This window comes from Colletotrichum graminicola, assembly GCF_000149035.1.
Source record: "Colletotrichum graminicola M1.001 genomic scaffold supercont1.23, whole genome shotgun sequence".
NCBI classification, from domain to species: Eukaryota; Fungi; Ascomycota; class Sordariomycetes; order Glomerellales; family Glomerellaceae; genus Colletotrichum; species Colletotrichum graminicola.
This window is the reverse complement of record NW_007361027.1, coordinates 462,983-486,134: the sequence shown is the minus strand read 5'-3', so window position 1 is coordinate 486,134 and position 23,152 is coordinate 462,983. Positions and strand designations below refer to the sequence as shown.

The 23,152-nt window shown below is 55.6% G+C and overlaps 6 protein-coding genes across 6 annotated transcripts; 3 read left to right on the top strand and 3 right to left on the bottom strand.

The window, feature by feature from the left end:
• Positions 1 to 447: 447 nt before the first annotated feature.
• On the top strand, positions 448 to 1,100 carry GLRG_06307 (blastn match against entry EMBL; the record flags this gene model as incomplete). Its single annotated transcript, XM_008096992.1, has 2 exons — positions 448 to 455; positions 509 to 1,100. 2 exons carry the CDS (start codon positions 448 to 450, stop codon positions 1,098 to 1,100), a joined length of 600 nt encoding a protein of 199 aa, XP_008095183.1.
• Positions 1,101 to 6,211: 5,111 nt separating this feature from the next.
• GLRG_06306 (SPFH domain/Band 7 family protein) lies at positions 6,212 to 7,452 on the top strand (the record flags this gene model as incomplete). The annotated part of the gene is made up of 3 exons (XM_008096991.1): positions 6,212 to 6,452; positions 6,517 to 7,100; positions 7,159 to 7,452. The coding sequence occupies 3 exons, from the start codon at positions 6,212 to 6,214 to the stop codon at positions 7,450 to 7,452; spliced, it is 1,119 nt and encodes a 372-aa protein (XP_008095182.1).
• Positions 7,453 to 8,164: 712 nt separating this feature from the next.
• GLRG_06305 (uncharacterized protein) lies at positions 8,165 to 8,770 on the bottom strand (the record flags this gene model as incomplete). Its single annotated transcript, XM_008096990.1, has 1 exon — positions 8,165 to 8,770. One exon carries the CDS (start codon positions 8,768 to 8,770, stop codon positions 8,165 to 8,167), a length of 606 nt encoding a protein of 201 aa, XP_008095181.1.
• Positions 8,771 to 9,608: 838 nt separating this feature from the next.
• Positions 9,609 to 10,388, top strand: GLRG_06304 (uncharacterized protein; the record flags this gene model as incomplete). The annotated part of the gene is made up of 1 exon (XM_008096989.1): positions 9,609 to 10,388. One exon carries the CDS (start codon positions 9,609 to 9,611, stop codon positions 10,386 to 10,388), a length of 780 nt encoding a protein of 259 aa, XP_008095180.1.
• A 1,827-nt stretch (positions 10,389 to 12,215) lies between these two features.
• GLRG_06303 (uncharacterized protein) lies at positions 12,216 to 13,156 on the bottom strand (the record flags this gene model as incomplete). The annotated part of the gene is made up of 3 exons (XM_008096988.1): positions 12,216 to 12,297; positions 12,591 to 12,743; positions 12,834 to 13,156. 3 exons carry the CDS (start codon positions 13,154 to 13,156, stop codon positions 12,216 to 12,218), a joined length of 558 nt encoding a protein of 185 aa, XP_008095179.1.
• Positions 13,157 to 20,910: 7,754 nt separating this feature from the next.
• Positions 20,911 to 22,146, bottom strand: GLRG_06302 (cytidylyltransferase; the record flags this gene model as incomplete). The annotated part of the gene is made up of 1 exon (XM_008096987.1): positions 20,911 to 22,146. One exon carries the CDS (start codon positions 22,144 to 22,146, stop codon positions 20,911 to 20,913), a length of 1,236 nt encoding a protein of 411 aa, XP_008095178.1.
• Positions 22,147 to 23,152: the final 1,006 nt, after the last annotated feature.

Sequence of the window (23,152 nt, the reverse complement as noted above, 5' to 3'; positions counted from 1 at the left end):
GATGCCCGACTCGACTTCTTCGAGTATGAGACATACGGCTCATCAAAGCTGGGTTGTTTTGAACAGAATCATGGGTTTCTGTGAGTATGACGGTTAATCTTGTAAGCGCTGACATATGTCATGAGCCTGAAGCGTTGACGACAAATGGTAAGTGCCTACCTACCTGGGTACCTAAAGTACCTACCTACTCTGTATCTTTAGCAGAGCTGACTGAGCGTGACAGCCCAGGAGACGCAAAGTGGGGACACCGCAGCTGCCACAGCTGTCTGCCCACAGCCTGCATTACAAATGACGTCTATTGGCGGAAGAATCTGACTAGTCCGCTTTCGGACTCCACACCCCACTTGCTCGCAGCTTAATGAGCGGCGATCTCAACTGAGGTGGCCGTGAACCTCTCCATCTTATCAAGCCTCATCACCACGCCGTCTGAGATACCCAGTTGCGATAATGCCTCTGTGAGTGCATTTCAATATAGATACAACTCGAAAACGGTCTAACAATATTGCAGCCATCTGCTGGGCAAAAAGTCCTGGAATGTTTACAATGCAGACAACATCGCCCGTGTCCGCCGAGATGAGGCCGCCGCGAAGGCCAAAGAAGAGGCCGAGGAACAGCGCATGCAAGAAATTGATGCAGAGCGCCGCCTAGCCATCCTAAGAGGTGAAGAGCCACCGTCTCTGCCCCCAACAGAGACACTTGAAGATGAGACACGGCCTCGGGACCGCGATGCCGTGCCCATCGGTAGAGAGAGGAAGAAGCGTAAGCGGGTGGGCGAGGACGACACGGATTTTGAGTTACGTGTCGCGAAAGAACGCGCAGCTACGGTGCAGACTGCCACCCAAACGCTGCGCAAGTCGACGAGTTCTGCGCCCATCGTCGACAACGCCGGCCACATTGACCTCTTCGGTGAAGAACGCAAACAGGGCCGCCATTTGAAGAATGAAGAAGCCGAGAAGGAGGCCGCCAAGAAGAAGAAGGAACTAGAAGACCAATACACCATGCGGTTTTCGAACGCTGCAGGTAGGGACGGGCTAGTTGGTCCTTGGTATGCAACTTCTGGGGCTATATCAGAACTCGAACCCCCGAGTAAGGATGCATAGGGCAACGAAGACCCCGGGAGGAAGAAGAGGGATTCAGAGAGAATCGTTTCAAACGACCCTCTTGCCATGATGAAAATGGGTGCTTCGAGGGTGCGCGAAGTCAAGAAAGAACGCCAAAAGTTTGAGGCTGAGCGACAAAGAGAACTAGAGCAACTACGCAGGGAGGAAAGGCGCAAAGAGAGACACGAACGGCGAAGACGAGAACACAGAAAGGGCGAAGATAGATCCGGGAGAGACGGGTCTCGTGAAGAGGATCGGGATGAGGAACGACGTCGATCGAGGAAAGAAGATGACCGTCATCATAGATCAAACCAGCGGGACGATGAGCGCTCACGAAGTAAGAATCGCTCTCACGGAGAGAGAAACCACCGGCTTGAACAAAGGCACGGTGACGACAAGAGACGAAAAACAGAAACGGGGGGTCGGGATAAAGCAGGACATCGATCAGAGAGTGAAAGGCACAGGCGAGACTCTGACTCGCGACGACGTGATGAATAGGGGTGTCGACCAGGACTCGATGAGAGGAGCAGGCATTAACTACAAAAGGCATGAGCAATATCTGCAACTACACAAGTGTTGAGGGGTTATGCATACAGCTTGTACGGAAGATCATGTCCAACCCTTCGTGGTCTTGATGTTTCAGACGTCTTGCAGCCAGACGGTCATAGGGAGTTTCGAAAAGTCCTCCGTGAACATGGTGTTGAATGCTTTGCCCTCGTTATGTGGGTACCCTAGGTCGGCGCTCAATCACGCCAGACAAGGTCTCTCGTCCCCTCGAATCACTGATGGAACCTGCAATCTTGCGCGTCAATGAATTCCGTCGTCGGTATGAAGGCCGTCCGGGTTGGGCGGAAAGGCTCCTATGCATGATGAAGTCGGAGTTTTGGGAGTCAAACGGCGAGGCCTTCAACCTGCAACACCAATCATCGGGTCTCGGAATGTGATTTATGCATGCCTCTTGTCGTTCTAAGCGTTCTAACGATGACCTTGAATGGCCAAGCGCTCGACGAGCATGTTCAAATCCCAGGGTTTCGATTTTATCTTGTACGCTGCCACGACGTATGTCATGAGATACGATAGCCTCTAGGAGACCAGGAGGCTCTGGGGTAATTCTCCGAGCATCCGAGGCGAACACTTTCGGTGCTGAGCTTTGATTTATCGGCCTGGGATTGTTCCTCGCAGGACTGCTCCGCGACAGCTCCGGGCCGTAGCGCGTGAATACGACAAGGCCTGAAGATAGACATAGATCTGGTCGCTATGTCGAAGCTTGGCGATACCAACAGTTTTTGTATGGGATTTATTGGGTCCGTGGTAGCTCGGTTAGCAAACGCCATCATCACTGAGCTGCGTATCTTTGCACATACTTTCTATATTTGCAAATGGAGGGCAAGGTTACTGATGCTACTGAACCTAGATTCAAGGAACTCCGAAAGCAGATCGATTCACTTTACACATGCTTCAGAGCTGACTGCAGTCGACAAGATATCGCCGGCTGCTGCCGTTGCCACGGATTACATCTCAAGATGGAAGAAATGCCTGATCATTTCGTCCCAAGAAGGGGTGCTTTGTTATATCGAAATCTCCAGGAAAGACTTCGTCATCTTCAAATTATGGTAGGTGATCCACTAACGCTTCTCTACGCAGGGCTTCAGTCGCCTTTCCATCTTGTATCAGCCGGTCAATGCTGGATCTGATCTTTCCCCGTTGAAACAAGATGTCCAACAGGCCATTAACTTTGTCAAACTGGACCCATGTGGTTCCAGTTCTTCCCAGACAGCGGCGAAGTCGGTCGTTAGCTGTCGTGAACTCTTCGTATGCGGCCGCAGATCGGGGCTGGCCTCAGGAATGGAAGGCGTGGTTACATGTGAATCTCGATGTATTGTCCTTAATATACTTTGGGCGGGATGATGATGTATATTCCAGAATTGATTGACTCGCAGGTACAAAGTGTGCGTAGGTGCCTTATATATGTGGAAGGTATCAGAAATAAGCCGGCAACAGGTACAATACTCTGCTGACAAGATCCAATGGATAAATTGGAATTCGCTGATCCACAGACCGCTTCAGGTCTTCGAGAACTTATCACTATATTGATAAACGACGGGTTTATGTTGATAAGATACTCCTCATAGGACTCACTCTTTCCCTTTCTCGTTCACATTTTCTGGTGCGCCTTCTCCAAGCTGACACGTCTGCTTCGCTGCCTCACCTCCGACACACCCACTTACTGAGTCTGATCTAGTTTCCTTCCATCTCTTCCATCACCCAACCCTAGCGTACCCCCTCACTCATACATAAGAGCAACACTGCGCAATATTTTGCCTCGATTCGATCGTGGGAACGTGCACTGCTGTTGTGGTCTCCAGGTCTACATAGGCACATGTGTAACAGCTATGGCATATGCGCAAAGGGATACAAGACTTCCAGACTGGCAGGTCCAGAAGTCAGTCACGCTTAAGTGGGTAAGTCAGCAAAGCGTCACGTGCCTAGCCAGCGATGACGTTCCTTCTTGGGCATTTGGATCGTGGCTCAGCATATCAGCTAGCCAGTAGTCGCAGGCGTCCTGAGCATACTAGGTTAGGCGTCGTGATCCTGGTAAATCCACGTTATAGTCACAAAAAAGGCCCGGTGGCGAAACTGGAAGGCTTCTGGAAGGATTCGAAAGCGGATCAGGGAGAGGCTCAGCCCCCTTGGGACTTTTCAAAGGCCAAGATCTACTCCGTACTGCTTATCTAGCAGTTCATCCTGAAGATGTCTCGGAGCTTGGCCGACCAGTGCAGTGAGGCAGTGCACCCATGTTTTTTTTTGTATCTCCTTACACAAGCAGAGCGAACAGGGCTTCCCGAAGGCTGGCACCGCTTGTCTGGCCAACGTTAGTGTACTAGTCATTGGGGAACCGGCGATGGGCCGGGTCTAACGACCTCACGGATATGATATCAAGATCCGAATAATTGGTAGACGATATGCTGATGGGCAGACATACCGGTACTGCTGGTTGCAGAACTATTCCTCCGAAGACGCCGGGCGAAAGAATGGTCGGGCAGTGCTCGGTCACGAGTGCCGGAGAGACGCTATGGCCACATACGGAGAGTGTGGGGACAGGGCGGTCGGCGCAGATTGGCCGATCCGGAGGCTAGTGCATCAATGGCGTCCTGCCCAGAAGCTCGGCGGCAGTAGCTCGAGTGGGCAAGAGTGTTTGTGCGCATATGCAGGAAGCGGCGGCTATGAAGTCATTCCTAGATGCCGTGGGCTTTTTCGGAGAGGCTCTGCAGTTCCTTTGGGTGGCGGTGCGTTCCTCGGAGTCGGCCGTGTCGGCCGTAGGTGAGGAGCTGTGTTGGTTCGGCGAGGCCAGAACCAAAGGAATGCCGGCACACAAAATGGGATATCAAGGAGCACCTGACTGAAAGCAACTGAACCTACTATGTAGTTACTGAATACTTGACTGTGGTTAGGTAGGATTCTCGACGCTGGAGTTCCATGATACCATGCCGCTTTGCCGTACACCCCTTGACGGAACTCGGCACGCGCAAGTGCGCTGATTGGCGGTTGGCGTGCTTGGTAGGGACAGGGCTCCGAACATGATGAATGATGACACATGGATGAATGTTTTATGAAACGTTTCCCATTCACGAGGGGACTGTGTTTGGTTCGATGGTTGCAGCAATCGCCGCTGACAACCAGACATTGCGCGACACCCCGGATTCTGTCGAGATCAGATGGCGCAGGCTTGGATGGGATTGCGGCTTGCTTGGGGAAGGCCTGGATGAGGGAAAGAGCGCCAATTCATCCTGAGCGATCCCTGATCAGCCGCGCCCAGCCCGTTAGCAGGCAGAAACTCGAGCGCAAGTATGCAGTAACCGAATTACCAGGGATGATTAAAATACATGGGCGAAAATCAGGCCGGCCGCTGGCTCCTAAGGTTGGTTGCAGTTGTTCAGGCAGCGACGAATGAGGAGGGCTGAGCATCAAAAAGCCGCCTCGTGGAAAGGTTGAATGCCACCAGGCGGTCGTATGTCGTATATGGCCTGGATGTAGTGTACGAGGGCAAAGGTTTGGGAGTTCGTCCTGGTTGACCGGGCAAAGCGAAGTAAGTGTGTACCGCAGTAAGACTGCAGGGCTGGCAGGTTCATGATTGGAGGTGGCATGGAAAGTCAAGCCGTCACATCCAGACGGCAGCTATGTGTGGGTGTAGGTACTTCAGTACTTGGTTAGTTATGACACCGTCACCCTGCTCTCTTGATTCGAGGGGTGGGTGAGTGAGAGGGTGAGTGAGTTCAAGAGAGTTCAAGAGGTTGAAGCTAAAATGAGAGAGCACAGGCCACGGGGTTTTCTCTCTGTCTTGGAGAGTTTCTGCGCTGTAATACTCTCCATCATCGGGCGCGTTTGCCCCCGCATATGGTCATCGCTTCTTCTGCTTGTATCCCTGTCCATACCCCTGTCAGCAGGTGAACAGGCCACACAAAGATTCTAGGTGGGTACCTACCTCTAGGCTCTAGGTAGGTAACTACTGGTAGGTAGGTGAGGTACCTCCTTCGATTACGGAGTACACGCGACCGTCATTACCCTGATCCTTCGGCTTCCGTAGCTTCCTCTCGGGGCAGACAGGTGGATGGATCGAAGCCTGTTGGTGGTACCAACGCTGCTGTAATGCACTACCTAGGTAGCCTACCTACTAGGTAGGTAGGTTGGTAGGTAGTACTCGCCTCGCCCCTCTCTCCACTCCCAAGGTAAAACTAGCTAGTAGTAGGTAGATAGCTGGCCTCGATAAAGTCATGTAGACCCCGTACCTCATTCTGGGCGTAACACAGCCCACACACACGCCTTCTGTCATTCGACCACCCCGGCTTCTTTGACCCGCGTTGTCTATCATCTCCAGTTCTTTTTGTCCCTCTCTACTTCCCCTGCCGTTAGCCTGAGACTCGAGGTGCTACCTACCTACTTAAGAACCTCGTCTCCCCATTTCGCCCGAGCTGGTTGAACACATGGTTCACTATTCCGACTTCATTTACGAAGCTTCCGATCACCAAGATAACCATACCCACCAAGCTTCATCCTCCAACTCCGCTCGACATCTACTTCGCAACAGCTCTATACGGTCGTATTCGCCCGCAATGAGCGCCATTAATGCTCCGCACCGGGAGGGTTCCTCCACCGGCAAGGGCAGAGCCCCCGACTACGATGAGAACGACCACCGCACCGAGACCACGACTAACGGTGGTAGTCTCGGCCAGGGCGGCTTCAAGCCCCACGGAGAGATGACGGTCAAGCCCCCCACCAAGGAGGACCTCCAGCGTAGCTACGCCAAAGTCGTCGAAGAAGATGCTAACCCCAAGGGCTGGTACGGAACCATGAGTACGTCCCGTCCCCGCCGCCGTCCTTAATGTCCCGTCGCCGCATGCTGACCTTGTGCTTCCAGTCAATGCTTTCGGCGCCTGCATTGGTACCATGGGAGCCATTCCCTGCTGCGTCGTCTGCCCGAACCCCTACAAGAACGTGAACCAGGGTAACGTCGGCCTTGTCACCAAGTTCGGCAAGTTCTACAAGGCCGTCGATCCCGGCCTGGTCAAGGTCAACCCTCTCAGCGAGAAGCTCATCCAGGTCGACGTCAAGATCCAGATGGCCGAGGTTCCCCAGCAGACCTGCATGACCAAGGACAACGTCACCCTTCACCTCACCTCGGTCATCTACTACCACATCGTCGCTCCCCACCGCGCCGCCTTCGGAATCTCCAACGTGCGCCAGGCCCTCATGGAGCGCACTCAGACCACCCTTCGCCACGTCGTCGGTGCTCGCATCCTTCAGGATGTCATCGAGCGCAGGGAGGAGATCGCCCAGTCCATCGGCGAGATCATCGAGGACGTTGCCGCTGGATGGGGTGTCCAGGTCGAGAGCATGCTCATCAAGGACATCATCTTCAGCCAGGAGTTGCAGGAGTCGCTCTCCATGGCCGCCCAGAGCAAGCGTATTGGTGAGAGCAAGATCATTGCTGCAAAGGCTGAGGTATGCCTCTCTTCCCCATTTTCTTTCTCATTGAAACCGCGAATCTCACACGTCCCAGGTCGAATCCGCCAAGCTCATGCGCCAGGCTGCCGACATCTTGTCGTCTGCCCCGGCCATGCAAATCCGCTACCTTGAGGCGATGCAGGCCATGGCCAAGTCGTCCAACAGCAAGGTCATCTTCCTGCCGGGCCCCGGCCAGACCATGCCCAACATCCAGCAGTCGCTCAGCACCAACCAGTCGGGCGAGTCGTCGACCGGCGCCAACAATGGCGCTGCGGACTTCAATGACTTTGGAGGTCAGAATTCCGGTTTCCAACAAGCCATCAACTCTCGCATCATCGAGAACATTTGAGTTCTCACCGAGTGCTGACTTGAGGCTGTCGTTGGGGGGGATAGCTTCATCCTACTAAAGCCGGGCCCCTGCACGGCCGATCCCACTTGTCGATGATTCTTGTTTTTTTTTTTTTTTGCGATGACATACCCCCTTGTACTTGACGATGCTCGACATGATTAGTTTTTCAAATACCCCTTTGCGACGACCAAAACACCACCGAAAACATGTAAAAAAACAAAACAACAACAAAAACGGAACATGTACTTGTATCATTGGGCTGCCGGATGGAAAGGGAAGGTCTTGGGCCTGATCAAAAGACGATAGCCGCCATCGGCATGGTCAGGTCGGACAGGCTTTGCAGGATACCTAACCCGTTCGTTAACTATGTACTCGAAGGAGATAACAGTGGGTGAATAATGGTAATGGTAAACGAAGAAGCTTAAATTGAGGACTTGGCTACTGTACATTTTCGCATCCTCCGTCCATTTGCCCCTCTGTCTCTTGATGATATATCATGGCCGCGTGATTACTGAAATGGAAATTGCCCATGAGTCGGCGGACGGTTGATGCGCATTGAGGATGTATGGCTGATAAATGATGAAAGATGCTATTATACTATTATTCCCTATACTCGGTCTTGCGATACGATACGGCTGTTCTGAACCAACAACATGTACGCTTTTCCTATCTCCCCGATCCATCGGGAAACGCCGACACGTATACGGCTGCTTCAAGTCTCCTTCCAGGGTAGAGAGATCTCGACGGGCTGCATGTCCTTCTCAACCATCTGGGCCAAGTCCTTAGCCTCCAGCCCCTTCAACCCCTCGAGCACCTCTTTGTACCCCTCCTCACTCAGCCCCTCTTTTCGGTCGCAGTACACGTCGACGCCCTCCTTGGTAAATATCGTGGGCGCGAACCAAGTGACGGCCCAGCGCTCCCTCTCGCCGCCGGCGATCTCCCGCTCTCCCCAGCCGAGAACCTCCCAGTGGCTGCTGACGAAGAACAGCCAGCCCTTGCCCCGCCAGTCCCAGGCCGAGGTGTCCCCGGCCGCACAGGCGGTGTCGACGCCCTTGACGGACTTGACGCCGCCCGAGGCGGACTTGTTGGACTCGTACTCGACAAGGTCGTCGACGCGCGCGGTGCCGCCGGGCTTCGGATCGAGGGCGGCGTAGGAGATGCGCACGTTGCGGGCGTCGCGCCACATGGCGAGGGTCGAGTGCGTGACACACCAGGTGCGGAGGAGCCAGTCGACAGGAGGGGCGGAAAATGTCGACGGCGGCGTGGGCGCGTACTTGGAGGGAGAGCGCAGGGATACTCTCGTCGGAGGGGAGGCCATGATTTTGGGGGGGGGGGGGGGGGGAGGCTTTGCGCCGTGAGGGCGAAGTTTGCTCGATGAGGAGCTCTGCCGGGTCGGAATGGAAGGCGGCTGATAGGATGTTTGTAGCGCGATGGTTATTCAATCGGTTGGCTAGTCTGTTGGCAATGCGAATTGAGCGAAAGCTGGTCGTGGTAGGTATGTTGGGGAGAGGTGGACGTCGAGCGAGCGCAAACCATTCACCTGGGATGAGCGCCAGGGGCGGTCGTGTTTCAAATGATGTCAGTGGCCTCGGTTACTAAGACAGGAATGCAACATTCTCTCTCTCCCCTTCCGTTTGGGGTCTCAGTTCAAACAAACCAAACAAACATGCTCTCCAAATCCCCAATTCTCGACTCGCGATAAACAGTTGGATCCTTTAGGCCGTCCAACACCCGCAACTACCCGCGTCCTTCCTCCCCTTCGACTTGATGAGCAAACACATGGATCTTTGGACCCCGATTTCTTGGACCCTACGAGACTAAAAGCGACCAACCGCCCCCACCCCCACCACAGTGCCGAACAGGGGTCTTAATTCGACCTTTTTGCGCACCACGGGTCTTTCCGCGCCCAGAGCTCCCTTTTCCCTTTCTTTTTTTCTTCTTTCTCTTTTCTGCCTTCTTCCACTTTGCCATTCCCTCTCCACACCCGGAGCTCGTCTAGATAGTGTGTTCCCCCCCTTTCTCTTCACATACGACCTCGAGACCTCTTTTCTCAGCGTCATCGCGTCGCAACCTCTCGTGCCCAAGGTACCCTCTCACGCGCGCGTTAACAAAAACGATAAAACACCCGGCAGCCGACCGATCGCTCACCTCCGAAGATGGACGACCAAGACCTAGCCGCGGAAATCGACCCCGAGATGGCCGCCTTCATGGGCTTCGCCTCCTTCGGCACCCAGCCCGCCGCCAAGAAGCGCAAATACAACCACCGCACCGATGCCCTCTCCTCCGCCTCAGGCCCCGCGGGCCACCACCCCGTCGCCGCCGCCACGGGCGCCAACCAGACCGCCCTCGCGGCCCGCACGCCTCGCGCCCCGATGACCGATGCGCCACCAGCCAACACCGACGAGATAGCCCTTGACGATGACGACGGCGCCGACAACGCCGATGCCGACGCTGCAGCAGGAGGCGAGGACCAAGACCAAGACCAAGATCCCGACGAGGGCGGTACGAACATCTACTCCGACCCGACCATCGCGCCGGCCCTTGCCCACGCACAGAGCCTCATCGACGAGCTCTCAACCAGCGGTGGCGTTCCCTCCAGCGCGTCAGAAGACACCTCTGCCTCGCAGGCACAGGGCCCTGCCCTCCTCCCCGCCTCCGCAGCATTGCCCAGGCGTCCCGAAGTGTCGTGGGGCAAGGAGATGGGATCCGCGCCGACGACCATGCCGACGAGGGAGCGGAACGCCGAGGCTGCTGCCGGTCACCCGCCCCGTGGTGGCCGTCAGGGCTACCAGCAGCAGAGGAGCGATGGGAAGCCTTGGTGGGAGGGGTACTACGACCATGCGTCGAACGAGAACCCGTGGGAGAGGTTGGAGAAGAAGGCCGGTGTTCAGCCAAGGGGGGCTTGGTTGTCCAGGGGCCAGACGCAGACGGTATGAGGTGTGCTATTGGAGAATGGTCGATGACGGAAGGAGGAGGGGGGGGGTTAGGCCCCGGACTGGGATGTACATGGATGAGAGACACTGTGTGTGCCTCATCCATGGGTCCGATGATATGGACATTTACTGCCTACCCAGCAGCCCCTGTCAGCTTTGGCATATCGACAACATGGTATTCACCGGCTCCCTCATCGATATCACGTGATGACACATCTCGGCCCGGGGCTAGGTCATCCACACAAGACACCACGGCTCATCACATGATGTGTTTACTCGGCTTCGGATGTCCACGCCACGGGCCTGGCCAAGACGTGGAGGGTCATTACGGTGGCATGACGGACACCATACGGGTCACGACGGTGGAATTACGGTGGACATATCGTGGACAGCAGCCCCCGGGTAGGGGCCACCACGACCGGATAATAAGGGGCTTACGATATACGACTACGAAACTGGGGGGGGGGGGGGGGGGGGGCGTGAGAGAGCTCTACCGTCGCTGCAGAACCACCAGGGGGGTCTGAAGAACACCATTCCCGCCGGCCTAGGAAAACCATGACCTCGTCCCTGTCGTCTCCCTTCCCGAAAGAGCAATATCCTACCGCCCCGAAAAGGACAAGCGCCTCCAACAGAAATGCCACCCAGTTTTGTACCTCCTCGTCGCCTGGTTTCTCCCGTCTCCACCGCGGGGACCGGTCTGTCGGTCTTTCGACCCCTTGGGAGGGACCTTTCAAAAGGCGACAACAGCCCCCCTACCCTCCCCGGGCGCTTGCCCTGGCCCGGCATGGTCTCGACACCCCCCCTCCCGGTAGGGAGAGGGCGTGTGTGTACTTTTTTTAAAAAAAAGAAAACTACAAGAAACCGCCCTAAATCATACCCCGTTCGTCCAATCATATCTCATAATGGCCTCGTGCAACAAAGCTCCCACTCCCGCAGGGCAAGGTTCAGAGAAGGACGGCGGAAACCCCACAGCCCTGCATCAGCCGGGGTGGGCGGCGCCAAAGCTGTGGGAGAGATGATGCGTGCGTTTGTGGAGGTGTTCCCGGTCGCGTTGGGAATCTCCCACCCCCGTCAACCCACACACTTGACCCTACTCTCAGCATGCCGCCGCCGCCGCCGCCGCCGAATGTTCCTATTGCCAAAAGCAGCGTGAGATGGGCGGCCTAGGCGGTGGCCCACCCATGTTCTCAACCCGCGCCGTGCCGCTGCGCGTCAACCCGTCCCGGCCGTCGGGTTCGCCCAGGACCCCTGTCTCGCCCCCCCCCCCCCCCCCTCCTCGCCTGCTTGCCCAATATGTACCCAAGAAAATAATTAAACAAAAGTGTAAACAAGCGGAAGTGGAGGGAGGTGTGCGCTCATCAGGCACGCAGCGAAATGCAAAGTAAATCTCCGAACGTTCGGTATCACGCTTCTCCCCCCCTCCCCCCCCCCCCCCCCGCCCCCCTGCGATTCCTGCAGTGCCGTTGCCGCCGGCAGGGGTATGTGCCGCAGGTACGGAGATGTAGTGCGTCTGTGGTGGTGGTGGTGTGTGGTGGTTTGTTGACGACGGCGGGCTTGGAACTTTTTTTTGTGGTGGTGGTCGGAAAAAAAGAAAAAGAAAAATGACAGGCTAGAAGGAAGTAGTATCGTAAGGCTGGATGAAGAAGGGCGCTCGCTGGTCGCCAGTCTTTTCGACGTCGGCGGTGTCGCGCGGCTGAGAGTTTCTGGACGGGACAACGACGACAACAACAACAAGACTCGAATCGCCGAGCTCGCCGTCCGTTCCCCCCGAGCAGAAGACTAGAGAAAACCAACCAGGTTTTTCTTCTTCTTTTCTCTTCTTCTTCTTCTCTAGTACTCGGGCGAGGGATAGCGAGCACGCGCCTTGTTGTACTCGTTGGCGTGCTTGCGAGAAGTCTTGCTCTTGAGTGATCTGCAAAAAAAAGGTCCGCGTGTTAGCCGCATTGTCTCAGATCTTGCACGATTCTCTTTTGCAACCGCACCGACAACCCGGTAATGCTTCCCCCTGGATTGCGGGGAAGTTTTGTGTCTTCTCCCCCCCCCCCCCCCCGGATTGCCGGGTCGATCACTCATTGTCTCGTTTTTCTTTTCTTTTTTCTCTGTTTCTTTTTCGCGGGCCGTGGGGGGGGATATTGTGCTGCTCTCGGAGTCCCGGGAGGCGCAAAAAAAAAAAAAAAAAAGGTAGGGGGCTCAAACAACACTTACGAGACTTTCTTCTGCGTCCACTCAAGGTCCGCGCGCACGTCCTGAGCGTCGCGGTAGCCCTCGTTGAAGCGCTCGCGCGTCTTTGAAAGCCGGGCCTGTGCCTTCTTCTGCAGCTCCAGCAGCTCACGGTGCTTTGCGTTGAGCTTTCCGGACCTGTTCCTCTCTCCCCGGTTAGCCGTCTGTTTCGTTTGCACCGCTCGAGGTCCCCGGTGGTCGTTCTTTGGGTGGAGTCAAAACACTTACGTCTGCGCCTGGACCGCAATGTTGCGGTCGAGGGGGATGGGGTCGAACGTCTGGGCGAAGCGGTCCTGCATGTAGTCGTTGAAGTCGACGCCGCTCGCCGAGTGGTGTGTGCTCTCAAAGTCTCCGCTGTTGCTGCCGGCGTAGCTGGAGTTGGCGACCGAGTAGCCGCTGTTGCTGTAAGAAGGACCGGTGCCAGAGCTGACCGACTCATCCGTCTCTGGGGGCGAAACCGAGTAGGCGTTGCTGTAGCTTGGGTAGTGTTGGCCCTTGTGGGAGGGGACGGGCAAGGGGAGGGAGTAGTGGGAGTTGTAGTGAGAAGACATGATGGGCGGACTCTCAAGTCAACGAAAAGAGGTATATTTATGCGTGTGCGATGTGAGCGTGCGTGGGCAACTTGTTTGAAGCAAACAAGGGATGACTAAGTTCAGGTGTGAACTGGGTAGATGGCGGCAGGACACAAGAGTGTGCAAGGAAGAAGCTTGTATTTGCAAAGGAGGACAGCTGCGAGAAACTGTTTTGATAGAAGAAGCCTTGGGAACTGTGATGGGAGAGGAAGAAGAAGTCAACAGAATCAAACCGCTCAACATGTGCCCTTTTATACTTTTTCCCTCTTCCTCCAGAGCCATTCTCGGACTCCATCTCTTCTTCCTTTGGGCGGGGGGGGGGGGGGGGATAAGACAACCGAGCCCTCGATTCGTCCGATGACAGGCCATGGCTTCATCAACAGCCGGTGTCCCCCGGCCCACCAAAAAGGGCGAACGGACAGAATGGTCCAAGGGGCATGATGTGATGGGATGATGCGAGCAGAAGGGGGTCGCAGACGACAACGACGACGGCAACCGTGATAGAGCGGCAACCGGTCGACCTGCCCGGGTCTGGCTAGCCCGTGCGTTAGTGACAGGGAAGTGACATGAACTAGACCCTGTCTTCACCCGCGTTGCTTGCCTCGCGGATACAAGGGGGGCCGCGGGGGAAGAATTGGGAGGAAAAATAAAGAGAGATATCCAACGACGAAGCAGTCGGATGTCGAGGGTGTGGGCATCGGGGTGTGGCAACGGACGATGGTGGGAGGATGACGGAGAGAGCCATTGGCCAAGGAGGATGAGGTAGGAAAGCGGGCTGGCTCCATCTGCAGGCCGAGGTTTTTTCTTCTTCTTTTTTTTTTTATCAAGAGGGAAAGTCAAACCGGCAAGTCTCAAAGACAAAAAAGCGAGAGGAAGAAAGTGAACAAGGCGTCTGCATATGCCGAGGGGGGCAACTATCATGGGTTGGATTGGTGGAGCATCATCCCACGATGGAGGATGGGTGGTCCGGAAGAGGCAATGGATCAGTCTGGAAATATCCTAGGCAAGGGGAGGGGAACCCCTCAGAAGCAGGCTAGGACCCCTCCCCCCCTCAAGAAGAAGTGAAAAAAGAAGAAGAGAGACAGACGAGAGAGAGGGAGAAAGAGGGAGAGAGAGAGAGAGAGTGTGTGTGTGTGTGTGTGTGTGTATGTATGTCCGGTAAGCCACCACGGCACGGACTTAGCCGGCGCGGGTTGGCCAGGAGCAGCAGATGAGACAAGAATGCGCGGGTTGATAAAAAAAAAGCCATGTATGCCGTGTAAAACGGCGACGAAGAGATATGCAGAGAGTGATGTATGCGTTGGGTCCATGGCAAGGGAGGGTACAACTTTAAGATACTTTAGTTTACTTCACTTCAGCCTATGCCTTTTCTCCCACACGACTCTGGCGACTAAGGCAAGGATAGGAATAGGATGCGCCTGCAAGCCAGGGGCATGGGGCTCTGTGGACAGGAACGGCCATGGCGTGAAGGGCTTCCTAGGGCCGACGAGTTCCGCCCACGCCCTTGCGGTGTGGTGTCAAATAGGTAATTAGTATGTAGAGTGTGCCTTAGCTCCCAAGGGGCCGAGGTGTGGGTGTAAGACGTATGTGTATGTATGTATGTGTATGTATGTGTGTGTGTGGGTGCGGGCGTGTGTGTTTGTCGAGGAACCCCGGGTCGGAAGACGACGATTTGGCTGCTTTCCTACGGACACACACACACACCAGGGCCGTACATGGGAGGTGGGATAAAAACCTAGGTGGGTAGCCTGCGTATGACGGAGGTACCATGCGGGTCGTATGGGATCTCGGTCCATTCAGACGCAAGCCGAAGAGACATCCGCCATCCAGGGAAGCGAGGGGCGGTAACGTCCTGATTCGTGACGAATGGGTTTGGAGGAGGAGGAGGAGGAGGAGGGTGAGGAGGGTGGAGAGACGAGGGGTCTTGAGGGTTCAGAGGATGGACAGACGTCAAGACACTTGGGGAAGAAAACCCGGAACTACGGAGAAGAAGCAGGACCTGACGTGGATCGAAGCCATGGGCCAACGAGAGTGTCAGGCTAAGGGAGGACGGGGTGGGATAGGTTGAAAGAGGACAGGTTGGGGTAGGAATCATGAGAGACATTGGGATCGGACAGGAGAGGGCAGGGCAGGGCAAGGCAAGGCAAGGAAAGGCAGGCTGGGTCAGGAAAGAGAGTTGGCAATGGTGAGATGGAATGGGGGAAATGGCAACGTAACCATCGCTGGCAACTCAGGCCGGGGAGGGGTTATTTCTCCTCCCCGTTACCTTTCGTTCGCAATTGCGAACGAACCTGACGTTTTCTCGGAGCAAACAACCCAAGGTACCCTACCTGGTGCAGATATTCCACAACCCCAGATATCGTCTACATCTCTCATCTTCAACAATGACTACACTACGATATGACCGAGGTACGGCGATACAACGCAATGCAGGACGGGGACAGAAAGGAAATAGGTAATATGTACGTTCATCACCCACCTATCCACCCTCCAGAGAAGAGAGCCGAGCCAAGAGGTCGGCTTGATATCCTCTCTCTCTCTCTCTCTCTCTCTCTCTCTCTCTCTCGTCTAAAGCGGCGTGGGCATGCCCACTCCCACGCAGCTCGTGTCGTCGTCTCGTTGGACTGCAGGAGCCACATCTCGAATGAACCACGACGTGGGAATGGCAGGATAAAGAAGCGCCCCCCCCCCATGTTGATCATCCTCGGTAAAACAAGATATAGAAAAAAGGGTCAAGGGGGCGATGCTTTTGCTTTCTGCCGCTGAATGTATCTTTCTTTCTTTCGTCGTCGTTGACTGTTGGCGTCAATCAAGTCAGGCAGAAGTGCATCAGATTCGGGCATTTTATGTGGTGATGCGTTGTCAAGATGGGAACCAGGGACTTTTGTTTCAGTACGGATATATTTGTTTTATTTTATCCCCGATTAGTACCTATTCTTTTTGAATAATATTAGTTTATTTTTATTTTATTTTAATTTATTTCATCTTACTCTAGGCATCCCTCCTCTTCCCCCCCCTGCAAGTACCTACTCTTGAATGTCACTCTCCCTCCTTGCGACTGATTTTCCACTGGACGGTCCTTCTCGCCGCCCCCATTGGTTCGGTCACTCAGTCGCCTTCTCTTTATCTCAGTTACACACCGTCTTCTTCTCTTGCCTGTGATTGACTCGATCAATTCAATACTATGTACTTTCCAACCCTCGATTGGTGCAAAAGACGTCCGGACCACTTCTGGAATCTACAGATACAATACCTGAAGAAGGACGCCCTCCGGGGCTTAGACAGGGCTTTCTAACGCGCTCCCCCCCCCCCCCCCCCCCCCCTGCCATCCCACCCGGGCCCTCTTAGGAGACGCACCAGGTGTATATGATTTTTCCAAGTCTTCATTGGTAATATTTTCATTGGTGATAATTCCTGGAAAGCGTTCGCCCCCTGCCGCCGACTTGCTTCGGTCACTGATGTGAGGAGGGTCAGAGAGGGAGGGGGAGGAGGCATGGAAATGTGTATACCTACAGTGCCCTGTACCTACCTCGTTTGCAATGCCACCCCGTTCAGAGTCTTCACAGCTGTTTGGAGGGGGGTGGGTGCATCTCCGAAGCATAACCGTATCCGTATGTACGTGTATGTACTACACCATGGTATGGACCATGTATCCGTATGTACGTGTATGCGCAAAGGCGGAGCTTCTTGAGGCGCATCGCATGTGAGCGTTGAGGAAACGAAATTGCGTCCAAGGAATAGCCGTATCTGAGAGCCGTTTTCTGACGATAGCCCCTGGGGAAGTGTAAGAAGAGCACAATGAGCTCGTCACATTCTACATTACACCCGCAGCACCATCGACGGCGGCGGCCCAAGTCCCCGCTCAACTCCGTCATCGTCAGCCGTCGACGGTTGACACAAGTTGACCGTTCCCGCCCAATGCTGAGCATGAGAGTGAGATTGGGAGCAAGGCGAGGTGAGGGGCCAGCCCGAATTCGGCCCAACAGGCAGAGGTACCCAAAGGCCCCCCAACCCAATCTCAACCCGAATGGAACAAAGACGAAGAAAAAGTACCTTCATCATCGCCATCATCGGACCCTCCCCTTCTTACCTCTGCCTAATGTCATGAGTTACAAATGCAAAATCGATGGACAACGGGTCTTTTTCCGATCCGATCTAGCGGCGCATCGTCTTCGCGTCACCCCCATTCCTCAAGCGTCCATGTCCACAGCAGCCCGTGAGCCCTGCTGAGGTGCGTCTCGTGCGCCGCCGCTGCGATACGGTGTCGACCAGGATGTGCGAGTTGCCCCCACCGGGATACAAGACTCCTGACGATAGAGGACGTTCTGGCGATTGCAGCCTGGGCACTGGGGTGGATCCTTAGATGCAACGATGATGGGCATGAGCATGAGCATGAGCATGAGCATAGCATAGCATCAGCATCAGCATCAGCATCAGCATCAGCATCAGCATCAGCATCAGCATCAGCATCAGCATGGCATGGCATGGCATGGCAGGGCAGGGCACCCCAATAAGGCAGTCCTGTCCTGCCATCTGCCACCCGAGAGGCCCGTTTGTTGTATCCGTACACACAGGTACAATACCTAGTGGTAAGCACCTCCAATCCGGCCAAGCGAGATTGGTAAACTGTTGTCGCCGCGTGTGAGTAGGATCGTCGGTTGAAGACATGTACGAATATGTACCGAGTATACATGTATCCGTATGTGTATGCCGCAGCGGTGACGCCGACATGACAGACAACGGCACTCGGTCAAGTTCATTCAGACAAGAGAAGGGGAATGGGGCGAGGTCGACAGCCAAATGTCAAACTCGACTAGGTCGGCTAGTCTTGCAGTAGGTAGAAAGGCTACGAATGACAGGCATAACGCCAACAGTCGGCTTACCCAGTGAGAGTCATTGTCAAGCAAGCAGGTAGCGAAGCTATGGTGCCCAGACGTCCGCCCATAGGTCGAGGTCCCTCTCTCCTCTCTTTTTTCTCTCCGTCTCTTCTCTCACCCGTGTGTGTGTGTGTGTGTGTGTGTGTCTGGGGATGGCATGTCATGGCACGACATGGCACGGGCGTATGAATGAGCAGCCAATGCTTCAGGTGCGAGGCTTGAAAAGCCGTCCAATGATGGGGGAATACATGGTAACTCTGCGAGTGAATCGGAAGGTGACTCGGGAGGCGCACTGGTTGAGAATGAGCCCGTCCGGCCGCCCGTCAACCAGGCTCCGAGCTTCCGCCCGGACCTGACTGGAGCCCGCGCTGTCATCCATGCATGCCAATGTCAGATACCCTTTCTTTCCGCCGTCGGTCGAGGGACGGGGAGAAGTAGACAGCCGAGGGGGAGAAGAGGGGGAGAGAAACAGAGCGGTGACGGGGTGAAACCGGAAATGGCCTGTGCGAAGGGATTAAACATTGTTTTCTTCTTCTTTTCTTTTCCTTCTGGGCCCATTTCAGAACTCTCGTCCATCGTACAATGTTCCTCCATCGTTCGTCACGGCCAACGTGAACGTACGTACCTATGTAGTCAGTCATGAGTTACAGAGGAGCAGGACACGGGATTCGGAGCCAAGCAGTGCACAGGTAACGGGGGACCCTGCTTCGTCCCTGTTTCTCTCCATCGTACGGCTGCTTGCTGCTCTGCTGCAGCGATAGGTGTTTTGACGATGAAGGGGTGGGAGAGGCCATGCCGGGTCAACTCACTCACACACACTCTCTCCCACACACTTGTTTTTTTGCCCTGCCGCATCCAAAAGAAAAAAAGAAAAAAAAAAGAGTATTGGCTCGCTTGCATCTCCTGCACCGTACCACACGCTATGGCATGAACCGGGACGTGGGCGCAGATGCAGCTGCAGTCAAACAGGGCTGCTTGATGATGGGGCACCACATTACTGGACGACAGCTTCTCTCTGTGTTTCTCTTCCTCTCTCGATCGACTACCGAGGAGAGGGCGAGTGAGCATCAGATCCATAACCACTCGTCGAAACAACACCACCAACCCAACCTACGGTAATCAACGAGACGTCGACGTTACATCGGACCCTTGACGGGACTTGCCATCTCGCCCACGAACCCCACCCCCGGCATGTCACTACTCACTCGCCTCCCGTCGACGCCATCGCCATTCCTGCAGATCTAACTCGCATGCCCCCCTCTCTGCATCTATCTCCCATCTCTACCGCTTTCCCGGTTGCTCGCCAGCCCGAACTGTCCGTCCGTCCTCGTAGGCGTCCTTGGTCCCCCTCCCCTTCCAACAGCACACAGTTACCTCGACGAGGTCAAGCCCCTGATTCGCACCAAGCAGAATGCAGCCGATGCCACGCCATCAGGAGCATGAGGGCAACACAGCAAATGTCATACCGCATTCCCGTATCCTGCACGGATCGACCGCAGTGTCAGGTTCAACCAGCTATCAGCTGACGGCTACGCCTGGGTTTCCCCCCCTTCCAGCTGGTGTGCAGTGCTCCAAGTGCCTCCCGTGTTTCCATATACGTCCCGCCTCCCTCTGCCCTCTGGCCCGGTCTCGCGTGTCCGCCCGCCAATCTCCTCTTTGTATGAGCTTCGCTGTAGAACGTGAGGCTCCTGCCGCCCTACCTCGGAGCATTTGCTAAATTAAGAGGGCGGTTCCCGTGATGGAACCCTCAACCCCCGGTGCGAGAAGGCACGGAAGAAGAAGAAGAAGAAGAAGAAGAAGAAGAAGAAGAAGCAAGCATGCATGAACGAAATGTCCGTTAGATGCACGACATCACGACGGACGCAGCTGCCCGCGTCAAAAGCATGCTGGAGATGCTTGTCAGCCGCAGTCCATCTCAACCCCCAACTCCCGGCCTGGCCTGGATGGAACGGACGTATGGGTGGTGGATGGTACATTCGTTCGCCCGAGTCGCCTTTGCTGCAGTGCGACGAGGACCCGGTGAACAAGACTTGAATAGTCCAGTATCCCTCGCTTCCCCTTGGAGAAGGCAAAGGTCCATTTGTTGGACCTCTCCCCCCCCCACGTCGCACGCCGCGACGTCGATCCTTCTCGTGCGCCCCCCTAGGCGACGCTAAAACAGCGATGATGCTTGACCGCTCAGATGGTCCCGGATCTTGGGGGCCTTGTCCTTGCATCCATATTATCACGCGGGAACCGCATGTCAGATGGAACACCCAACTAAGGGGGGCGGGGGCGAAAGCCGTGAAGAAGACCAGGAAGAGATTGAAGAAAGGGGGGAGGTTCTGATGATTCTCGTTATCTTGTGATAGCAGCTACCATTATATATGTACCCATGGTGCTCGATGCGACCATGGTTTCCTGAGATCCGTTGCTCCTGTATCGGCGTCAAAGCCCCAAAAAAAATTCAAAAAAGAATTGGAAGAAAAAATGGTACAGACTCAATACCTGTCCTGTCCTTACGCGATGATGGCATGTTTCCTCGTCCCAACCGTCGTCCTCGCATGCCATTTCATGCTGCCTGCCATAAGGGACCCCCCACCCCGACTCCTTTCTCATCTCCTATCTCTTGGACATGATGTGAACGCCAATTAATCATGCAAAGTTAAAAAACATCATGCCAGCCGCTGGCACGAGGCAGATGGCGCGCGCCTTTTCTAGCCTCTTTCCCCTCATGATCCCCTCATTTGCCGTCGGTTTGTGCGCCTGTGTGTTTGTGTGTGTGTGTGTGCGCGTGCGTGCGCTAGCATCGGTAGGCTAGTTAGTAGCTTTCATCCCACCCCGCCCCCCGTCTAACTCTCAACGGCCGCCGCCCTTCTAGCCAAAGATTTTGAGGAATCCCCAAATACCAGCCCCGCTGAGCATTGGGATCGTCAGGTTGTCGTCCCAGCCGAAAATGTCCACCACCTCGCTGGCGGCCGCCATAAAGCCGGACCATAGACCCATGACTCCGAGCGCTAACGGTCCAGTAATGGTGGCTTGAGCATCAGAGAGTCCAACGGCGCTTGCTATGGCGCGGGGTAGATGCAGCGCCCCGGTGAACATGAAGGGATAGTCCTCGTCACCGGGGAAAGGCCCCGTCCGCGGCGCGAGCCACCCCCAGAAGAAGTACGAGGAGATGACGCCGACGAGGAAGGCCGCCGACGACCCGGCAAGCGACTTGCCGCGGCGGATACGCGGGGTGTAGGCGCCGTACAGTCGCCCAAAAGTGCTGGCGGCGGTATCGCACCAGCTGAGCAGGAGGATGCTCATGACGCCGACGTCCTTGGGGAAGAAGCGGAGCGAGATCCAGGCGCCAAGCAAATAGAAGATGACACCGTTCCACCCGGCATATTCGCTCTCGCGCATCAGGGCGCCGAGGACAGAGACGTAGAAGCGGTTGAAGGAGGCGTAGTTGTGACGGAGGTAGTCGGCGGTCGTGATGGGCATCAGGGCGGCGAAGAGCCACGGCGCGACGGAGCTCGTCTGGATGCCCGAAATGTAGAGCCACAGCGTGAAAAAGCCGATGGAGACGTGCAGGACCTTCCTCGGCACCTCGTGCTTGTGTACAAACGTCCGCCATTTCCTGTGGATCGGTATGAGGCCCAGCGGGCTGGGGCTCCGACTGAAGTCCCGCCAGCTCCAGCCGACAGGCGCAGCCGACGGCGGGGCCAGGTGGCCGTTGGCGGTGGGGACTTTGCCGTTGCCGCTGCCGTTTGGTTCGCCGTCGTCGACGACGGCGGTGACGTGGTTGGTGATGGGCTCGCTCGGGATGACGGGGGATTTGCCTCTCTTGGCGGGCTGCGGCGGCTTGACCGAAGTCATGGGGGTGATTCGGCGCGACTCGATGGGCGAGCGGCTTCTCGTGCGCGACCTGCGGGTCGTCGACGGCTCGTGTCCATGCTCGTCGGCACGCTCCGTCAGCGGTTGAGGTGTGGCACGGCGCTTCTTCGCGGCGGACCTCGTCACAGGGCCAAAGTAGTTGTCGTGGGAGGCGGCGGCATCGATTTCGGAGGGTGTCGGGCTGGGGGAGATGACGCGCGGGGTGGAGGGGACGGCGCGGACGGACGACATGATGGTGCAGGAGAAGGGCGGGAGAGCAGGACAGGCGACTGCTCCCGTGAAGATGGGTCGAAGGGGTAAGATGAGTCGGAAGGGCCAAAGAGTGGAGGAGAAGGAGTGGAAGTGTCTATCTCTTCTAGAGAGGCGAGAGTCGTGGGGGGCCACGGCGGCGGCGGCGGCGTCAGCAGAGCGGGCGTGAGTGTCGACGAAACGTGAAGGGCGAGTATAATTCCGGCTATGCTGGGCCTGGGATTCGAGTTCGGAGGCTACTGTGGCTATTGGATCCAGGGTGATGTTTAAGGATGCAGCAGAGAGCAACTCCGCCGCATGGTGTGCCGGGCTGAGACGGAGGAGAAAAGGACCACGAAGACATACGGTCGGTCAGCAGACAGCGTGACATGTGGTTTAGACGACGAGTTTGGGCCGGTTCGTCGGAGTCTTGTTGTGCTGCGAGTCCCGTCCAATGCTAGCGAATATGGCTGTGTGTGTCTGTCTGCGATGAGGATTTTTCGCGGGAGAAAAGTACCGAGTACGTACTTTGGGCGACGTAGCCAGACAGTGCGCATGTTAGTTTGCACCGTGTACAAGGTAGTCGAGCCGGCGCCAGCACCCACACTCTTCTGCATGTTTCTAGATCCTGGGTCGTATACGTACGTACGTACACGTACTACCTACCTGGTGGATAAGACGTACAATGTAGCAAGTAGTTAGTAGGTCCACAGCTGTCTTGCTTAGGCATAATGGAAGAAATGGGGATTTTATTTTCCAACATATATTCTTCTTCCATCTTGCGAGAGGTGTCATCAGCCAGTCTGCATTAGGTTTCTCTCTCTCTCTCTCTCTCTCTCTCTCTCTCTCTCTCTTTTTTTTTTGTTTTGTTTTTTGCAGTCCCGAAATCTGATAAATATCAAGCAAGCACTAAATAAACGCACCCATGAGAGCCCCCGCACCACAGTGTGTTGAGCCTGACTGACCAGCGCCCCCCCCTCTCGAATCCCACCTCCCTGTATACCTACTC